This window comes from Gigantopelta aegis, chromosome 14, assembly GCF_016097555.1.
Source record: "Gigantopelta aegis isolate Gae_Host chromosome 14, Gae_host_genome, whole genome shotgun sequence".
Taxonomy (NCBI): domain Eukaryota; kingdom Metazoa; phylum Mollusca; class Gastropoda; order Neomphalida; family Peltospiridae; genus Gigantopelta; species Gigantopelta aegis.
The window spans coordinates 24,282,300-24,300,482 of record NC_054712.1 but is presented as its reverse complement, the minus strand read 5'-3'; the positions used below and the strand labels follow the sequence as shown (position 1 = coordinate 24,300,482).

General features: G+C 34.8%; 1 protein-coding gene across 2 annotated transcripts in view; it reads right to left on the bottom strand.

The window, feature by feature from the left end:
- Window positions 1-18,183, bottom strand: part of LOC121388534 (lysophosphatidylcholine acyltransferase 2-like) — a 46,157-nt gene that overhangs the window by 14,412 nt on the left and 13,562 nt on the right. The window contains exons 3-5 of one of the 2 annotated variants that reach the window (XM_041519906.1): window positions 7,888-8,108; window positions 1,631-1,804; window positions 268-326 (exon numbers count right to left, since the gene is read on the bottom strand). In XM_041519906.1, the coding sequence (XP_041375840.1) occupies window positions 268-326; window positions 1,631-1,804; window positions 7,888-8,108 (454 nt within the window). The remainder of the gene's footprint in view (window positions 1-267; window positions 327-1,630; window positions 1,805-7,887; window positions 8,109-18,183) is intronic. The other variant, XM_041519907.1, reaches the window with a different exon arrangement.

Sequence of the window (18,183 nt, the reverse complement as noted above, 5' to 3'; positions counted from 1 at the left end):
CTAACATGAGAGTAAATTAGTCCATTGTGTATTTTAATGTCTACGAACATAGGACAGACTCTTTTGAGTTATAAATGTTACTGGGTATAAACAAAGACCTATTTCAGACAAACTGTCATATCTTTTATGTTGGGACTCCCATATCTCAACAGAAACTCAAGATAAGACTCTCTTTGTAAAAAAAAAACATGATGTCATGTTGTGACAAACAACCCAGCAGTACAAACAGACATTTGGCGAAAGCCAGTAAAGACACGCAATACGAACCATTCTGTTTGGGTAGCGTAAACACACAGGCTGTACAGGCACACCAGGATAAAAAGCACCTGTAGAGATAAAAACAAACTGAAAAAACCTGGCTATTTTCAAAGTCAACAGGAATGAAAAAAAGCACATTCATGTACAGTAGACTTGTAATGCATTAAAGTTGAAGACACTTCAAGCAGTTCTTGCATGGTTGGAGTCTTCAACACATGCTTTAGACCTCCAGACTAGATTTTAAAACTTCTTTTTTTGTTTAATTCTTAAAATCTAGAAAAAAAACATACTATGCAGAAAGGAAACCTGTTGCCACTTCATAAACTACTCCTATAAAATAACAGCAAAGGATTTTTTTTTTTTTTTTTAAGTGCATTACCACAGACAAGAAAGCACATACATGGTTATTGCCATTATTAATGAGGACTACTGGTTGAAAAAAACAAAAACTCAAACCATTGCTGCTTTTTTCAATATGTGGTGTCAGCAGGTTTAATATTTATTTTAAGCTTAGACACCAAATGATCATATTTAAAAGGGTGTGGAGGTGTCATTAAACAGATAATCTTTTCCTTTCCTTTGACCTAATGGGAAACAAACATTCTGAGAATACTACTAAAGTGTTACATGTCCAAAACTGGGACAAACAAATTTTTGTATTTCCCCAAGCTCAAGGGCCATAACTCTTGTCAAAAAAAGGGGTAAATCACCATGAAAGTCAAACTTGATCTGTAACTCTACATGATAAAGTTATATACAAGATTTCAACAGAAAATTACATCTCGGACAGACAGATGGATGATTGGACAGATAGACTGAGACAAACATAAAAGTTGACACTGCCATCACCATCAGATATAGTACAGCGGTTATGTTACAAAATTATGCCTTTGATGATAAAAGCAAACAACCGCAGTTTTAAAAAAAAATGGCCACCACAGGATGAATCTGCAATGTCCCTATATCTAAAAATAACTCTTTTGGAATGTTCTTACTTCATGCCATGTTTCATGCTTTTATCATCAAAGACACAATTCTTCTATAATTTTTTACCAATCTGCAATACTATTATATAATACCTACCATTTATTTGGACTTTTTACTTTGAAAAAGGGAAGGAAGGAAATGTTTTATTTAACGACACACTCAACACATTTTATTTACGTTTATGTGGTGTCGGACATATGGTTAAGGACCACACAAATACCGAGAGAGGAAACCCACTGTTACCACTTCATGGGCTACTCTTTTTGATTAGCAGCAAGGGATCTTTTATATGCACCATCCCATAGACAAGATAACACATACCACAGCCTTTGATATATCGTGGTGCATTGGTTGGCTTATAACAGGGATACAAAAATGAACTGACCTGGTTTATAGGTTATGAGACAAGACCTGTTGGTGCACGTGCCTTCGGGGAAGATGAAGATTTGAGGCCACAATCCTCCAGACTGGCACCTCCGGCGAATCTCGCGAATTGTGTTAGCACGAGAGTCGGGATCCTCTCGCCTTACTAAAACTGGCTGAGTGAACTCAATAAAAGCTATAATGTAACAATAAAATGCAGTCTTTACATCATTAGCAATCACTTATAATACAATATAACATGGTCTACCAGTAAAAACAAATAAAAACTTCATAATAACATTCATATTGTTATTCATTAACCAGGTAAAAGTCCTGTAATAATTACACACATTCACTACTGACCAAAGAAAGCAATGATGATCACCATCTAAGTTTGCTATTATAAATAATAAATTATTAATAATAATGATAATTTATAACAATGATAATAAAAATTTGTTGTTAAAAATAGTTAAAGTACACCAATAAAACAATAATGAGCAATAACTAATGATATTAAAGTTTTCCAATCTTCTGGTACGCTTTCTAATGGAAAAAGAACACATTGATTATAATAAATATGCTGTCTTATATTCCTGAATTTCTCCTACTGTAACAGAATGAAATTACCTCTTTACTTTTACACTATTTACAAACATGGATTCCTAACTATATACTATACAGTATACTTAGCATAGGTTGTTTTATTGTAAATAAAGGATATAAAAAAGAAAGAAAAAAGATAACATATAAATGTGTATGGCATCACTATCAAGAACGGAAAGCAATAAATATGATGACATTAATTCTTCTACCTTCATTTAAATGTTCACTGCCATTAATAACCTAAATGACTATAATGACAGGAGATAATCTCCCCCAACATCAGTTAAAGCTGCAATCTCACTTCCTCATCTTATATTATGTAAAATACAGTTTAAAGCTGCAATCTCACTTCCTCATCTTATATTATGTAAAATACAGTTTAAAGCTGCAATCTCACTTCCTCATCTTATATTATGTAAAATACAGTTTAAAGCTGCAATCTCTCATCTTATATTATGTAAAATACAGTTTAAAGCTGCAATCTCTCATCTTATATTATGTAAAATACAGTTTAAAGCTGCAATCTCTCATCTTATATTATGCAAAATACAGTTTAAAGCTGCAATCTCACTTCCTCATCTTATATTATGTAAAATACAGTTTAAAGCTGCAATCTCTCTTCCTCATCCAAATGATATTATGTAAAATACAGTACAGATTAAAGCTGTAATCTCTTCCTTGTCTTATATTATGTAAAATTCAACTGAAGTGTGCGTGAGTAGGTGGATGACAATCATGCACACTTTTATACCCATGGTGAGAAAGCATTGCATGGGCACAACATACAGAATTTCAGACATGGGTGCATTGAGACAACCCATTTGTTGGGTTGATAGTAGGTATATATGTTTGCATAACTTTTACCATTTTGTTGTAGCCTATAATCGGAAGTACCATTACTCATATTCAAATCCAAATGCTACTTAGGAAACCTCACTCTGGGCCTAATCCACGAAGGCCATACATTCCTTCTTTCATAATTAGTATGTTGGACGGGCATCATTAACATGTGTAGTACTAACAATATGACAATATACCCTTCAATAGTGACACCAAGTATATATAAAATACTGAAAATGTTTTTATTGATTTAGTTTTAAACACACACACACACACACACACACACACACACACACACACACACACGCACACGCACACACACACAAATCCACAACAGTAATAACACATTTTACTACTGATTTTACGAACAGCAAAGGTTAAACATTGTCAGCCATTTTACAACACTGCAGAAATTTACTTTCTTTCTTAGATTGTACATTTTTATACACCTGGTGTATTTTTAGTTGTGCTTGTTTATAGAAACTCAAGACAATGTTCTGATGTGACCATTAGGTGCACGCCAGAATTAGGATCATAATCCTGCCGGTTTGCAAGAACTTTTTAGATTTGTATGATAATGAATTGAAAATCTAGGTTGCGGAATAGTAAAAGGATTTGTAGGTGATAATGAATTGAAAATCTAGGTTGCGGAATTGTAGATAGATTTGTAGGTGATAATGAATTGAAAATCTAGGTTGTGGAATGGTAAAAGGATTTGTAGGTGATAATGAATTGAAAATCTAGGTTGCGGAATTGTAGATAGATTTGTAGGTGATAATGAATTGAAAATCTAGGTTGCGGAATTGTAGATAGATTTGTAGGTGATAATGAATTGAAAATCTAGGTTGCGGAATTGTAGATAGATTTGTAGGTGATAATGAATTGAAAATCTAGGTTGCGGAATGGTAAAAGGATTTGTAGGTGATAATGAATTGAAAATCTAGGTTGCGGAATTGTAGATAGATTTGTAGGTGATAATGAATTGAAAATCTAGGTTGTGGAATGGTAAAAGGATTTGTAGGTGATAATGAACTGAAAATCTAGGTTGCGGAATTGTAGATAGATTTGTAGGTGATAATGAATTGAAAATCTAGGTTGCAGCATTGTAGAAAGATTTGTAGGTGTAATGAACTCAGAAATAAAATTCAAATGACAAAATGTGAATAATAATTTTAAAAAATAAAGTCGAAAATACTGCTGTGTGACTGGTTTTTGCCAGTCAACAGAATCATAGGTCAGGAGATATTTTTGTCTGCCATCTGTCTGACCAGCAATTATTTTACATTTATATTACACATTAGTTTGAGTCAATCATGTTTGGTCCTGATTCAGGCCAGCAGAATTTGTAGCTTACCAGACCGAAAATCTGACAGGACTATAAAATTTCTACCCCTGTAAAATTACCAGTACCTTGCAATAGATGTTGTAACAAGACCATGTGCAATTAATATTAAGTAAAACAACACAACACTAGGTTGGGTAAAACAGAAAGCAAGCAAAGCAGTAAAAAAAAAGAAAAAAAAGTTAAGAGTATATTTGTATTAATGCTGGGTTTAATCTGTTATTTTGCCAAATATTAACACACACAGTGAAATCTAAATATGTATTTCAAAATAAATGTGCACAAAATAAAATTTCTGAAAGAAAATAAAAAGAATATTGTTCATTGTCACCTGACCACATTTTTAAACTATGGTTATTTGGTGTCTTAACATGTGATTCTTTAACTTGAATATTCTTACGGGGACAAAAAAAAGCAGGACAATATGTATCATGGCCTTCAATGTTATCAGTCATGGAATGGGAAAAAGCCTGAGTTCACTGAAGGTGATTGATCCTGCAAACCATCACACCTCAGGCAAGTGCTCTACAAGTGAGTTACATTTGGGAAATAGAAAGTTTAATGATCCTGTATTTTGTTGCAGTTTATTAAGCTACAATAAACTGAATTTGGCAGCAGATTATCAAACATTTGTTGAATTGCCACCAATATTTTAGCCCATTTTAAATGCAGTGCTTGAATACTGTGGGTCAGTACTGCTTGTAGAGTAAGTGTTTCAACAGTAGTAAACATGAAATACCACAAAAAATCTGATCAGCTTTTATAAAATTTTATGTATGAATGGTTTGGCACTACGTTGTTCATACAGTGTGTAAAGTACTTTCATACACATTGAAAATTGTAACGTTTTCAATATCTGACCTAGACACTCAATAAACCTAATTTTATGGACCAAACATTTCCCCCAAAAAATTGAAAATTGAATAAAAATTGGTTGTGCTTTGGGTAGATGTTGATATATGTGGTTAAGTGTAAAACATAAAAAAAAAACCCAGAAAGAAAAAAAGAGTAAATATAATCAAATAAATAATTAAAAAACAAATGTAATGCGTTAAAATTAAATAAGAAAGAAGTCTAAAAATGGTAATAACCAACTCAGTGATACATGCCAATCTGTATATAAAACAAATAATCAATGTAAGCGGATTCAAGGTTGGTTCAGACATGCATTTGGACAAAAGATGTGTTAATACTGTACAGTTCTGAATCACAAAACCTGACACAGCTTGGACACTGAAATCCAGTGTAAGGCAAAAACTGTAAATTATTGATTGACATCTTCATGCATGCATCAGGTTAACTACTTTTAGAAAACAGGCCAAGGTAGTGTAGCACGTTTTGATAAGCCTGTAATATGGAATAATCTAAAATGCAATTTTAATTTGAAGTCGATTTTAAAGAAATTTATTTGACTATTTAATCATTCCATTACTCAAAGTTACAAGGCTAAATAAATTAAAAGTTTAGACACTTGAAGGACTCGATATAGTAACATATGGCCTACTGTTGTTGTTATTATTTTTTGCCAAAAGAAGTATGTCCTGCTAAAAAACAAAATATAGCCACTGGAAATATTACAGCACGAGATGAGAAGGTTTGGGATGCTGTGTGGAAACTTAGGACCTCTAAAATGTATTTTAGAGCATTATGGAACTCAAATATAACAGAGTCACAAACTCAGTGGCACAAGATAATAAAAAATATACATGTATTCGTCTCTTGAAAAATGACAATGCTTTTGGTGGGTTTAGCAGACAAATTTCTTTTGTCACATTCTAGGTCTAAAAATGGTCTGCTTTTTGCAGGCTGCTATTTTGAGACCTGAGCACATATTTTCAAGCAATCTTAGCCTCCGAAATCGTAAAACCCATTGTATTATTTGTAAGCTATGATGTCACTATGGCATGTGTCAGTAACTTTATTTTCTGTGAAAATTAACAGCATCACCCAGTGTTCAAAACCTTACTTTTGTGTCTCCAAGCTTTATAGCACATGAAAGTGGAGCATCCCTTAGTTGGGATAGTGATATGAAAGTGTGTCTTTTTATTCACTGCCAATAAAGATGTTGTATTTTGTTGGGTACCCAGCCATGTTGGCATTAAGGGCAAGGAAAAGGCAGATGTTGCTGCCAAGTCTGCTTTGACCTTGCCCCATGTCAGTATTGGTGTCCCCTACAGTGATTTTAAATATCATATTGACCAATATATCTTTTCGACATGGCAAGATGATTGGGATGGTGCCGTCACAAAAAAGTTTAATTCTGTCAAGCCAGTCCTGGGAGAATGGCAGTCATCCTACAGGTGGTGCAGGAAGGATGAAGTAGTCTTGTACCGTGCCCGCATTGGCCATATGTATTTGACTCATTCATTTATTTTAAAGATGGACCCGCCTTCTCAGTATGAACATTTTCAGTGTACGCTGACCATGAGCCACATTTTGGTTGAGTGTAATCATCTGAAGCTGACGAGAAATTATATATTTGGCAACAGAAATGTTTTGGAATCTTTTAAATTCCACCCTGATTAATTTTTAAAAATTTAAAACACTTTGATTTGTATACAAAGTTTTAAAATATACTTACTTTATTATTTGTATTGTATTCTACTTTCCACACAGCTCTTTACACTATGTTTTTACATAATTGTAGGGTGTATACTACCAAATCAAATCCCATAGACGACAATAGTAACATATGTGGCTAAAACTCCTACCTGCAACGTATCAACCGACATAAACGCCACAGATATAAATACTACCACCCCTTACACTTAAAGTGAATCAGAAAAAAATGGGGGTCAAGCTGCTCGTTTCTGAGATAACGGGTAGCATCTATGACTACCCTAGTTTCGCACAAAATTCGAGTACTTTTTTTTACAGGTACCCCAAACATGTTTCAAGCACAAGGCTACTTGACACATTGGTACTAGATGAAATAAAATTGCACATTTTTTTTACCCAGATGAAACTATTATTTTTTACAACCAACACACTCACATTTATAACCAATCACAGGACTTGTGGTGTTCACTTCTCTATCAAAAGTTGGGTGCACCTCAAACTTTGACCCAGCTGGAAGTTATTTGGTTTAGTACTACCTGTATAAATAATATTTCCATATGCTTACCTTTTTGTGACACCCAATAGCCGATGTGTATTTTTGTGCTGGGGTGTCATTTAACATTCATTCTTTCATTCTATGGCATGTGATGGCATGTGTTGTAGTGACATCACAACTACGATGGTTTTATGATTTCGTAACGTTAAGATGGCTCCAAAAATATGGGCACTGACCTAATCATTTCTACCTCTGTGCCACCAATCCCATGCAAAACAAGAAAATATAATATCATATATATACTGTACATGTGCTGTGCTATACTAAGGATATATACTGAAAGATGTATATATAAGATTGCCAAAAGTTTAACTGAGGGTGTTATGGGTTAATCAAGGTTATGAATAAAGTAAATATTTCCACACATGGTACGTACTTCCCAAAAAGGGTATCGATGTGATTTCTATCTTGCTGAGTCCCGACATAAGCGCATCACCAACGAACATAATGAAGCCATCAAAAAAGCTGGAATGTGGTGCCACACACAGTACAGGGGCTTCTGAAGCAGGGGCCATTTGTCCTATTATTCGGACTTTGTGAAAGCCACACAGAAATCTTAGGCACCTGCCCATAAACAGCAGCCCACGTGTCAGAGACCTAGCAAAGTAAGAGACGGCATTCTTACACATAGGCAGGATCCAACTCAGTTGGTAGAGCGCTCACTTGGAGTGCTTCGGTCACTGGAATTGTTTTTACCCCTGTCCCAACCAGTGCCCCACAACTGGTATATCAAGAGTTTGTTTTGTTTAACAACATCACTAGAGCACAATGATTTATTAATCATTGGCTATTGGCTGTCAAACATTTGATAATTTTGACAAATAGTCTTAAAGACGAAACCTGCTACATTTTTCCATTAGTAGCAAGGGATCTTTTATATGCACCATCCCACAGACAGGATAGCACATACCACGGCTTTTGATATACCAGTCGTGGTGCACTGGCTGAAACAAGAAATAGACCAATTGGCCCACTGACAGGGATCGATCACACACCGACTGTGCATCAAGTCAGCTCTTTACCACTGGGCTACGTCCCACCCCAAATGGTATATCAAAGGCTGTGGATCTGTCGGAACGTGCATATAAAAGATCCAGTGCCATTTATGGAAAAATGTAGTGGATTTTGTAGACTACATATAAGAATTACCCAAATCTTTTGTGTTTATTTTCAGTTAAAGGCTGTGGTATGTGCTGTCCTGTCTGTAAAAAGGTTAATATGAAAGATCCTTTGCCACTAATGGAAAAATGTAGCAGGTTTCTTCTAAGACAATATATGTCAGAATTACCAAAATGTTTGACATCCAATAACTGATGATGAATAAAGCAATGAGCTCTACTGGTGTCTTTAAACAAAACAAAATTTAACTTTTCTTACAAACAGTAAAACTTCTATATGGAATATGTAATGAAAGAGTATGATGAGGGATGGGGAAAAAAAAGGTCTACTGAGGTGGTTTGATCCTCTGATCCATGCACCTCTGGTGAGCACTCTGCTGACTGAGCTAGATCCGACTTCAGTTGACAACAAATGCACAATGTAACAGGAATTAGAAAACAAATGCACAATGTAGCAGGAATTAGAAAACAAATGCACAATGTAGCAGGAATAAGAAAACAAATGCAAATGTAGCAGGAATTATGTTTGTTGAAAGCAGGGTTGCACATCAGTCCACCAACAAAATAATAGCCCAACAACATTGTGTCTAAAATATATGTACATACATTTACTTTGTCCTTAATACACTTCATTTAGCATTCTGTACATACATGTAGCTGTCCATACCCCACTTTTCATCAATGTTTTGGTACATGAAATTAACTGAATTATCACAAAAACTTATATAAAAATAAAATCAAAAACCAGCCTCAGTGGTGTAGTGATTAAGTCATCAAACATAAGGCTGGTGGGTACTGGGTTCACAGCCCGGTACCGGCTCCCATCCAGCAAGTTTTAACGTCTCATTGGGTAGGTGTGAGACCACTACACCCTCTTCTCTCTCACTAACCACTAACAGCTAACCCACTGTCCTGGATAGACAGCCCAGATGGCTGAGGTGTATGCCCAGGACAGCGTGCTTAAACCGTAATTGGATATAAGCACAAAAATAAGTTGAAATGAAATGAAAATAATCAAAAGATAAGTATGAACTGTCAGATACATGGCTTAAGTTTCAAACACAATTAAAAGAGCTATATGTACAAATATATTTAAAATAAATACTATGTTCATCCTAAATATTTATTTAATGGTGTTATATATGTTACGCTGGACTAATTTTCTGATTATCATTGGAGAAAGAGAAACAAAACTTTTAAAATGTATCTTTTGTTGTATTCAAAACTCCCGCTATGGTTGCTTTCTTGTAGTGGTACAATTAAAATACTGCAACCACGTATCACTGGGACAAATGAGAAATCACATCTTTAAAATGTATTTACTATTTAGTCTCAGTTATAGTGCAAAACCCCAGAAAAACAGCTCCAAAGATGTCTGATTCACGGTCGTGTCTGACTCAAGATGACTTTACCATATATGTAGATATTGTAGATGAACAGCTCTGTGATACCTGCTGCGAGGGTTACAAAATAGATGCACACATAAAACATTTTTTTTACAAACATATAATGCAATAATAACATGCTGATTCTGCTAACAGGGTGGAAAAGCAAAGAAAACACAACAACATGAAGCATCTTGCAGCAATGAACACATGCAAGGAACAAATAAAAATCAGTGATTTTTGTAACAGCTATGGGTCAGCTAGCTAGCTGAAGAACATATGATTTAAAGGCATATTGTCACAGACCACTGACCTATTTAATGGTCTAACAAAGTATTACCTGAACAAAATAATATGATTTGTCCCTAAATGTACTTTATTAAAACATCTTCATAACCACCATACTCCCATTTATTAATGATATTTTGTAAAAAAAATAATTGAATTATGGCAATGGTCCATAATTCAAAAACTAAAATTGCTGAGAGAGTTGACATAGATTTCACTCCATCATGGTTCAATTAACGTGATGCAATAGCTAGATTTGGTTCCAACAATTAATGTAATTTTTAGTTATTATCCATTTTTAGCGAAATAAGGTCCTTAAATCTGTGTCTTTAAAGTTGTTGAGAGGCTTGAAAGAAGGATGGAAATGTTTTATTTAATGAACATACGTCAACACATTTTATTTACAGTTATATGGTGTTGGACATATGGTTAACACCACACAGATATTGAGAGAGGAAACCTGCTGTCATCACTTCGTGGGCTATTCTTTTCGATTAGCAGCAAGGGATCTTTTATATGCACCATCCCATAGACAGGATAATACATACCATGGCCTTTGATATACCAGTCGTGTTGTACTGGCTGGAGCGAGAAATAGCCCAATGCGCCCACTGACGGGGATCGATTCCAGACCGACCGCGCATCAAGCAAACACTTTGCCACCGGGCTACGTCCTACCCCTTAAGAGGCTTGAAGGTTTGATTATATGAGTTGGTGCAAAATCCAAAAACTATTCACATTCAGACCTCATTTTTCATCTAATTCTACCAGAATCCATTTGGATTCCCACAACTTTAGTGGGTAGATTGCCTGGATTAAAAAATATATATTATAATAATAATAAAAAAATTATTAATAATTTGATACTGAAAATTATATTTTTTTAACAGATGTTGTCTAAACATTGAATGTTAGAAATACTCTTTCTTTTTCATTTCTTTTTAAAACATTGAAATTAGAAAAATCTAATTAGACGTGTGTGATTTCTAATTGTAATTTCTAATTTTTTAAAGTTACATTTTGTACACAAGGTTTAACCATTACACACAAAGAGAATTGTTATGTTATTATATAACTGTATAATAGGGCACATACCATTTGGTTTGTTGTGATAGTATTATCGTTATGTTTAAAAGAAATGTAATCAAATGATAAACAAAGTTAATTTCTAATGACTTATTTGAACTGACTGTCAATTACATGCATGTCAACTGTTTGGTATTTTAAACAGCTTAGTTATTAGGAGAGAAAATTATAATCAGCCACAATTAGGGAAGTATTCAGTAATTTACTGGTTAATATGAAGTAATTAGTGTGGGTTAAGCTCCAAAAATTACTGTACATTTCATACAATTATTTGAAGGAAAGAAACAAACACCAAATGATTACTACTGAAGTCTATTCTTTTTCTACTTAAGTCTCTGTTATATTAATACCCCCCTCAACCCCCCAAAAAACATAAACTACCAAATAAACACAGGTACTGGTAATGAACTATAATTGTGTACACACAGACCATGTCTGCAGTTGACAACATGAAACTATTCTAATTAAGAGCTTAATTTACTTCTAGTCACACCACCACTCAATTAGGTCAAATTTGTTTGAAAGCTTGTTATGTTTAATTACACCACCAGAGCACATTGATTTATTAATCATCGCCTATTGAATGTCAAACATTTGGTAATTAGCTACATCCCTCCCCACTCAATTAGTATTCTTCCTATTGCACCTCGCCCATAAAATAATAAAAAGTTAAAGTTTATTGTGTGTATCGAGACACCACAACAGCACACTAATTTATTAATCATCGTCCTTCAAACATTTGATAATTCTAAGTTTTCAGAGAAAACCCACTATATTTTTTATTAGTACAAAGGGAACTATATGAATTCATATTTTCCACAGACAGGACAGCACATACCAGAGCCGTTGATATATCAGTTGTGAGGCACTGGTTGGGATGGGGGGTGGGGGGGGTGGGGGGCAACAATCCACTGGGAAGGTTTGATCCTATGATAAAACCACCTCAAGTGAGCTGTCTAACAACCGAGTTAATTCCTCCCCCTAATATAATAAAGAAACAATTACTTGAAATTAAGTCACCATTGCATAATTTGCAATGTTAAAAAATATCATTTGAAGTCCAGACAATTATTATTTAACCAAACACATTTAATACATAACATATTTCATGTGCTGGTTCAAACATTCAAGCACAATGGTGTTAATACCCCAAGACTAACAAACTATCAAGTTACGGATCAACAAATCCATTAGCAACACCCATAAACATACACTGGCCTTATTCATCAGCATGTACGTAGTTAACAAAATGCACAACAATAACGAAATGGACTTTAGTATTGCTTAATATTTATATATAATGCACTAACAAAACACCGACATTGCCAGTACAGCTACTTATAGCCATGTCGTTATGGTTGCATTATGGAAACACTCCAGCCATCTATTCTTTAAAAACAGAACAAGATAATTGACCGTTTTCCATTCACAGGCTTTACAGAGGTGTTCACAGCTCAATAAACCAGGAATATCACACCGTGAATGCTCATACCACTGATATCATTGTACATAGGTTTGGCAAAAGTCAAAGGTCTGGGACAGAGTGATATGGCATATCTTGTGAACTACCTCTTGTGTGGTTTATTGTGCCTGACTATGAGTAAATACAATCATACACATATACATATGTGTACATGTATGTACGTATGCACATATATATTTACTCTTTTGAAAGTCAATGTATAAATTTTAAAATGCCAATGAAACAACAAATGTCAATATAATTTTACCTACTTTCACATTTGACCACTAATTCCAAGATTTTTTAAACAATCACATGCATTTCGGTCTATAAAAACAATATACTGGAACTTGTATTTACATAGATATAGATTATTGCATAAGAGGGATTACTATACGGAATTTATGAACAAGTTTGGGAATGATTTGAAGAGTTCAGGCGCAAAACGCGATATAAACCATTTTCTTTCTAGTTTTTAGTTAAAGCCATTATTGTATGTCAGTAAGGGCTAATCGTAGGCCCGCAGATTTGCTGCAAAATGTGATTGATCCTTATGAAATTGTATTGGGTAAATCCCGTTTTTATAAAATCAAAATGCGATATACACCAATTAAAAAATAACTTTTACTGAAAATGAAAAATGGATATATCGCGTTTTGTGCCTAAACTCTTCATTTTATTCCCCGAGCAAGAGGGTATAAAACAATTCTCAAACGAATTTCATAAATTTGGTGTGGCACTCCTGCAAATGCTTTGCTTAATCATTCCTTCCCCATAATCTACATTTAATTTATAAGAGCAATTAATAACTCCCCTCAATTGTTTTTCGCGTCGTGGTCTGAAAGCGTAACGTGTTTTTATAGGGTTAAGGTCTGAAAATTAAGAATTCTCAATACATCTGAAATACCATCAAAAATAAAATGAAAAGAAAAACCTGCTTGTGAAAGTGATTATCAGAATGTATATTGTACAGTTTGAGAGGCATTTCCTGTCTGTCGCCTGTCAATTCCACACAGATTAAAGGTACAACTGTGTGTGCACTTGCTTGACCTCAGATGATCCATAAGTTGCTTTCATTCCTCTATCAAAAAGGGAGGTTTAACCTATGGAAGTTTTAAGGAATTTTTTTTTTTTTTTAAAACCCACCTTTTTAATCCACAATGATTTTTTGCAAAAGAAATGTTATGCGAGTGGGTATGGGTTTAAAACTTAGTAATATATTTCATATATATATATCAGTTTTAATATTACATGCCAATTCATCAGTTCCATTTTGATGCAAATGGACTATAACCAAATTCAGTGGTCTAGACTAAAAGTCCAAAGGCCAGTGTACATGAATAAATTAATGACAAAATGCCACCTGGTTAAGAAATGGCATTGGCTTATGCCAGATCTACTGAAGAAAACCAAGGCAGAATAGCTGTAAAATTCAATTTCAGTCAGACTGGTTGCCATGCAACAACAATTTCTTCAGATAACACTGAGTTATTTAATCGACACTTGTCGCTCAGTGACTGGTGATATCAAAGACTGGGCCCTGGGTGGCCGTGCATGAATCATCAGGGCATAAAATGCACACAACCTGATTACAATCCCTGTAGTTTAAAAAGTTTGTTCTGTTTAACAACAACACTAGAGCACTTTAAAAACAAAAAATCACTTTGTAATTTTGACATACAGTCTTAGAGAGGAAACCCGCTACATTTTTCCATTAGTAGTAAGGGATCTTTTATATGCACCATCCCACAGACAGGATAGCACAGGTCACGACCTCTGGTTAAAGTTTGTTTTGTTTAACACCACCACTAGAGCACATTGATTTATTAATCATCAGTTATTGATGACAAACATTTGGTAATTTTGACATATTTTCTTAAGAGAGGAAAGCTGCTATATTTTTAGTTAGGGATCTTTTATATGCACCATCCCACAAATAGGATAGCACATACCACAACCTTTGGAATACCAGTCATGGTGCACGGGCTGAAACGACAAAATAGCACGAGGCAAGCACTTTATCACTGGGCTACATCCCACTTCTTTTTCAGAATTAATCTAAAAATTACAGGTTAACAATTTCACAAATTAATTTAACTTAAAATACCACAAAGAAATCTGATTATCAGAGTTGATAAAAGGTGTCTAGAAATAACCTAGGGGATGGATTTATACTGATATCAGTGAATTAAATATATAACATTAATGCACAACAAGAAAAACAATTACGAACAATAGGCTGCATGGTGATTGCAACATGCAACACAACAAAATTCATGCAAATTACAGGACAAACAGGCATACATGTACATTAGTACTAGGGATATGGTGCCTTGTGTGCCCCCAAAATATATATTTGTTTAATAACAAATGAAAATATACACTGCATATATTATTAAATATAAAATGAATACACACATCTTTGCCATTACAGTTCTTTTTGCAACAACTTAGTTGGCTTATAATCTGCAGAAAAAGGTTGCCTAGGCTATGAAACATTTATTATGGACAACACAATTTTAACACTGATGTAGAAACTGCACTGAGACTTTTCTTAAATTACATGAAAAACAACACAAAAACCTGCTGCCATTGTATAAGCTACTCCTACCCAATAGCAATATCTTAACAGCTGTGTGGGTTTTTTGACAGACAGAGAAAAGCACAAACAACTGCAGGGGACAATATTTCAAAAACCAGTGTGTGTGATTTTCCCCCTAGGTAACTGTTTGTTTGGTTGCATTAATATTATCTGCATAGCCGGTGAATAACCTAACTGTAACACACATGTAATATAGTGGTTCTGTACTACACTGATACTTCAAACAAATTTATTTTGCATTGGGATTTTGTTTTATTTGACTACTAATGTGTCGCATATCTATTGTCCAAAAATCAGTCTAGATATCTTTTTTTGAACTGTTGGCAACCGTTTAATTTCAAAATGTAACAATTCACAATGTACCCGGTGATAAATTAAATTCAAATCTGAGGTGCGTCGTCGCACTTAGGTGCCCAAGCATACTTTAATTTTATTTCAGAAGCATTTTTTATTGAACACCTAAATATATGATAACAGTGCACATACCACTGGTTGTTTGAAAGTTTTAGTATGAAAATGTTTTATTTAATGATACACTCAACACATTTTATTTACAGTTATATGGTGTCAGACATATGGTTAAGACCACACAGACATTGAGAGAGGAAACCCACTGTCGCCACTTCATGGGCTACTCTTTTCAATTAACAGCAAGGGACCTTTTATATGCACCATCCCAGACTGACCGCGCATCGACTGTGCACTTTACCACAGGGCTACACCTCCCCACCCCCAAGTTTTAGAATACCAATATGAAAATTATTGATTCAATGACTGTTCAATGATTAAGAACTTCATTCAATTCCTACATTTATAGACTGCAAATCACTCGCCTAAAGCTTATGAAGAGAGTAATTTATCACTCAACTGATATTTTTAAACATTGGACTGATGTACCACATTGGCGGTTCACATGAATTTATTTTTACAATTAGTCCAAAATGCAAACAAAATGACGGTTAACCTGAAATATTGTGCCCTACACTGCTTGGGATACGAAAAAAACACACAAAGAAAGTCCACCAAGAGGGATCGATCCTACATACTACTGGGAATTCACACAGAAAATATACTCAACAAAATTAAGTGCCAGTAGATATTTCCGACATTTTCCTTTTTATATGGTAGAAAATACAAATAACCCATCACGTAACTATTTCTTATGGCTCACTGAGCAAAATTTATTCAAAATCATCTGTGATCAAAACTTTAAAAGTTATGGCCAAACAAAAAAAATGGTTTGTTTCCGGTCCCCTGACCGACCCAAAATTTTGCCACCGACCCTGAACTCTTTTTTTTCTACTGGGGTGGGGTGGGGTGGGGGGGAGCACACAGAGAAGTTGTGGTCGCGGATCGACAAAAGCAGACGACAGAAGTACTCAAGTAGTGTGTATTAAATGGAGGTTGAGGGGTGTGTGTGCGTGGGGGGGGGGGGGGGGGGCAGCAGCGATGGTTTTTACACACACACCCCACTGAACTTGGAATCATTAACCAGTGTTCTACGTTGCGACCAAAAACATCTAAGTATTAAATTATTTGCCATGTGCGTTCAGAGTCCTAGCAGCGAAAACAAATGAAATTTGTTGACATCATTGTGCAGTCGGAACATTTCACTATTTACGAAGTTGTCCGATTGATCACTGTGAATTCCGTATTAATTGTCGGTACAATTCGGAACTCATCGTTGATTTGAGTAATTTGGCGAAAACAATCCAGATACTTACAACACTTTGTCGCACTGTGGCGAGTAACATTTTAAGCTTGGCTAGTAAATTTTGTTTGTCCACTAGCCAAAGAAGAGTAAGTTATAAAACCGAGTGTAGAACACTGTTAATAACACGTGCTCTTATTAGGTACCACGGTAATTGGTGACACACGAGATCGCATGACAGTACGGTAACGTGTGTGGTGATTAAATGGCTTTTATTACAAACTGCTTAATACTGTAGGCCTATAGAGGAAAATATATCGTATTATCGCAACTCCAGTCATCTCATACAATGTAGGTTTATTTTCCAAAAACAACAACGTGCGATCTCAACAAAACAATAAAGGATTTCTCGATACCACATGCACAGACTACAAGTCATCGCGTTTTTTCCACATGCAAAGGTGAAGGTCATTTGAAGAAGACTTGGTACAATTTTCGTTGTTGGCTACTGCTTAGGCCTAGTACCCAGAATTTGTTAATATACACGGGTGTAGCCTTTAGGAAGATATCAAAAAGTGGGGTGGGTGGGTACACATATGTATAAAATTAATATATAAACCATCGATGCCACTTCCTATGCCAGTGATGTAGATAGGCCTATCAACTGCTGAGCATGGGTAATAATTAAATAAACGGAATATTCAAGAATAACCACTAACATTAAACAGTTCACATTTATTTCAGTGTTTCAGTTAATTGGGAATAAATTAATTTGAGTGATTTTAGCATGGGTCCGTTCAATAGGCTAATAAACATTAAAACTAGAAGTCCATCACAACAGGGAACGCCTTAGCCCGAGTACTCTGACTGTAAGAAAGCTAGACAGACATTTGAACATAAACACGCTCTCATTATTTATGTCCAAATGTCCGTCTAGCTCTTTTACAGTCAGAGTACTCGGGTTAGGAACGCCTTTTTTATTACTATGAAATTTACTACAAGTTATTCATTTCTAAGCCGATTGATCTGTAAATTGCACACAAAATTAGTATTGTTTTGTTATTTCCAATACAAGTTGGA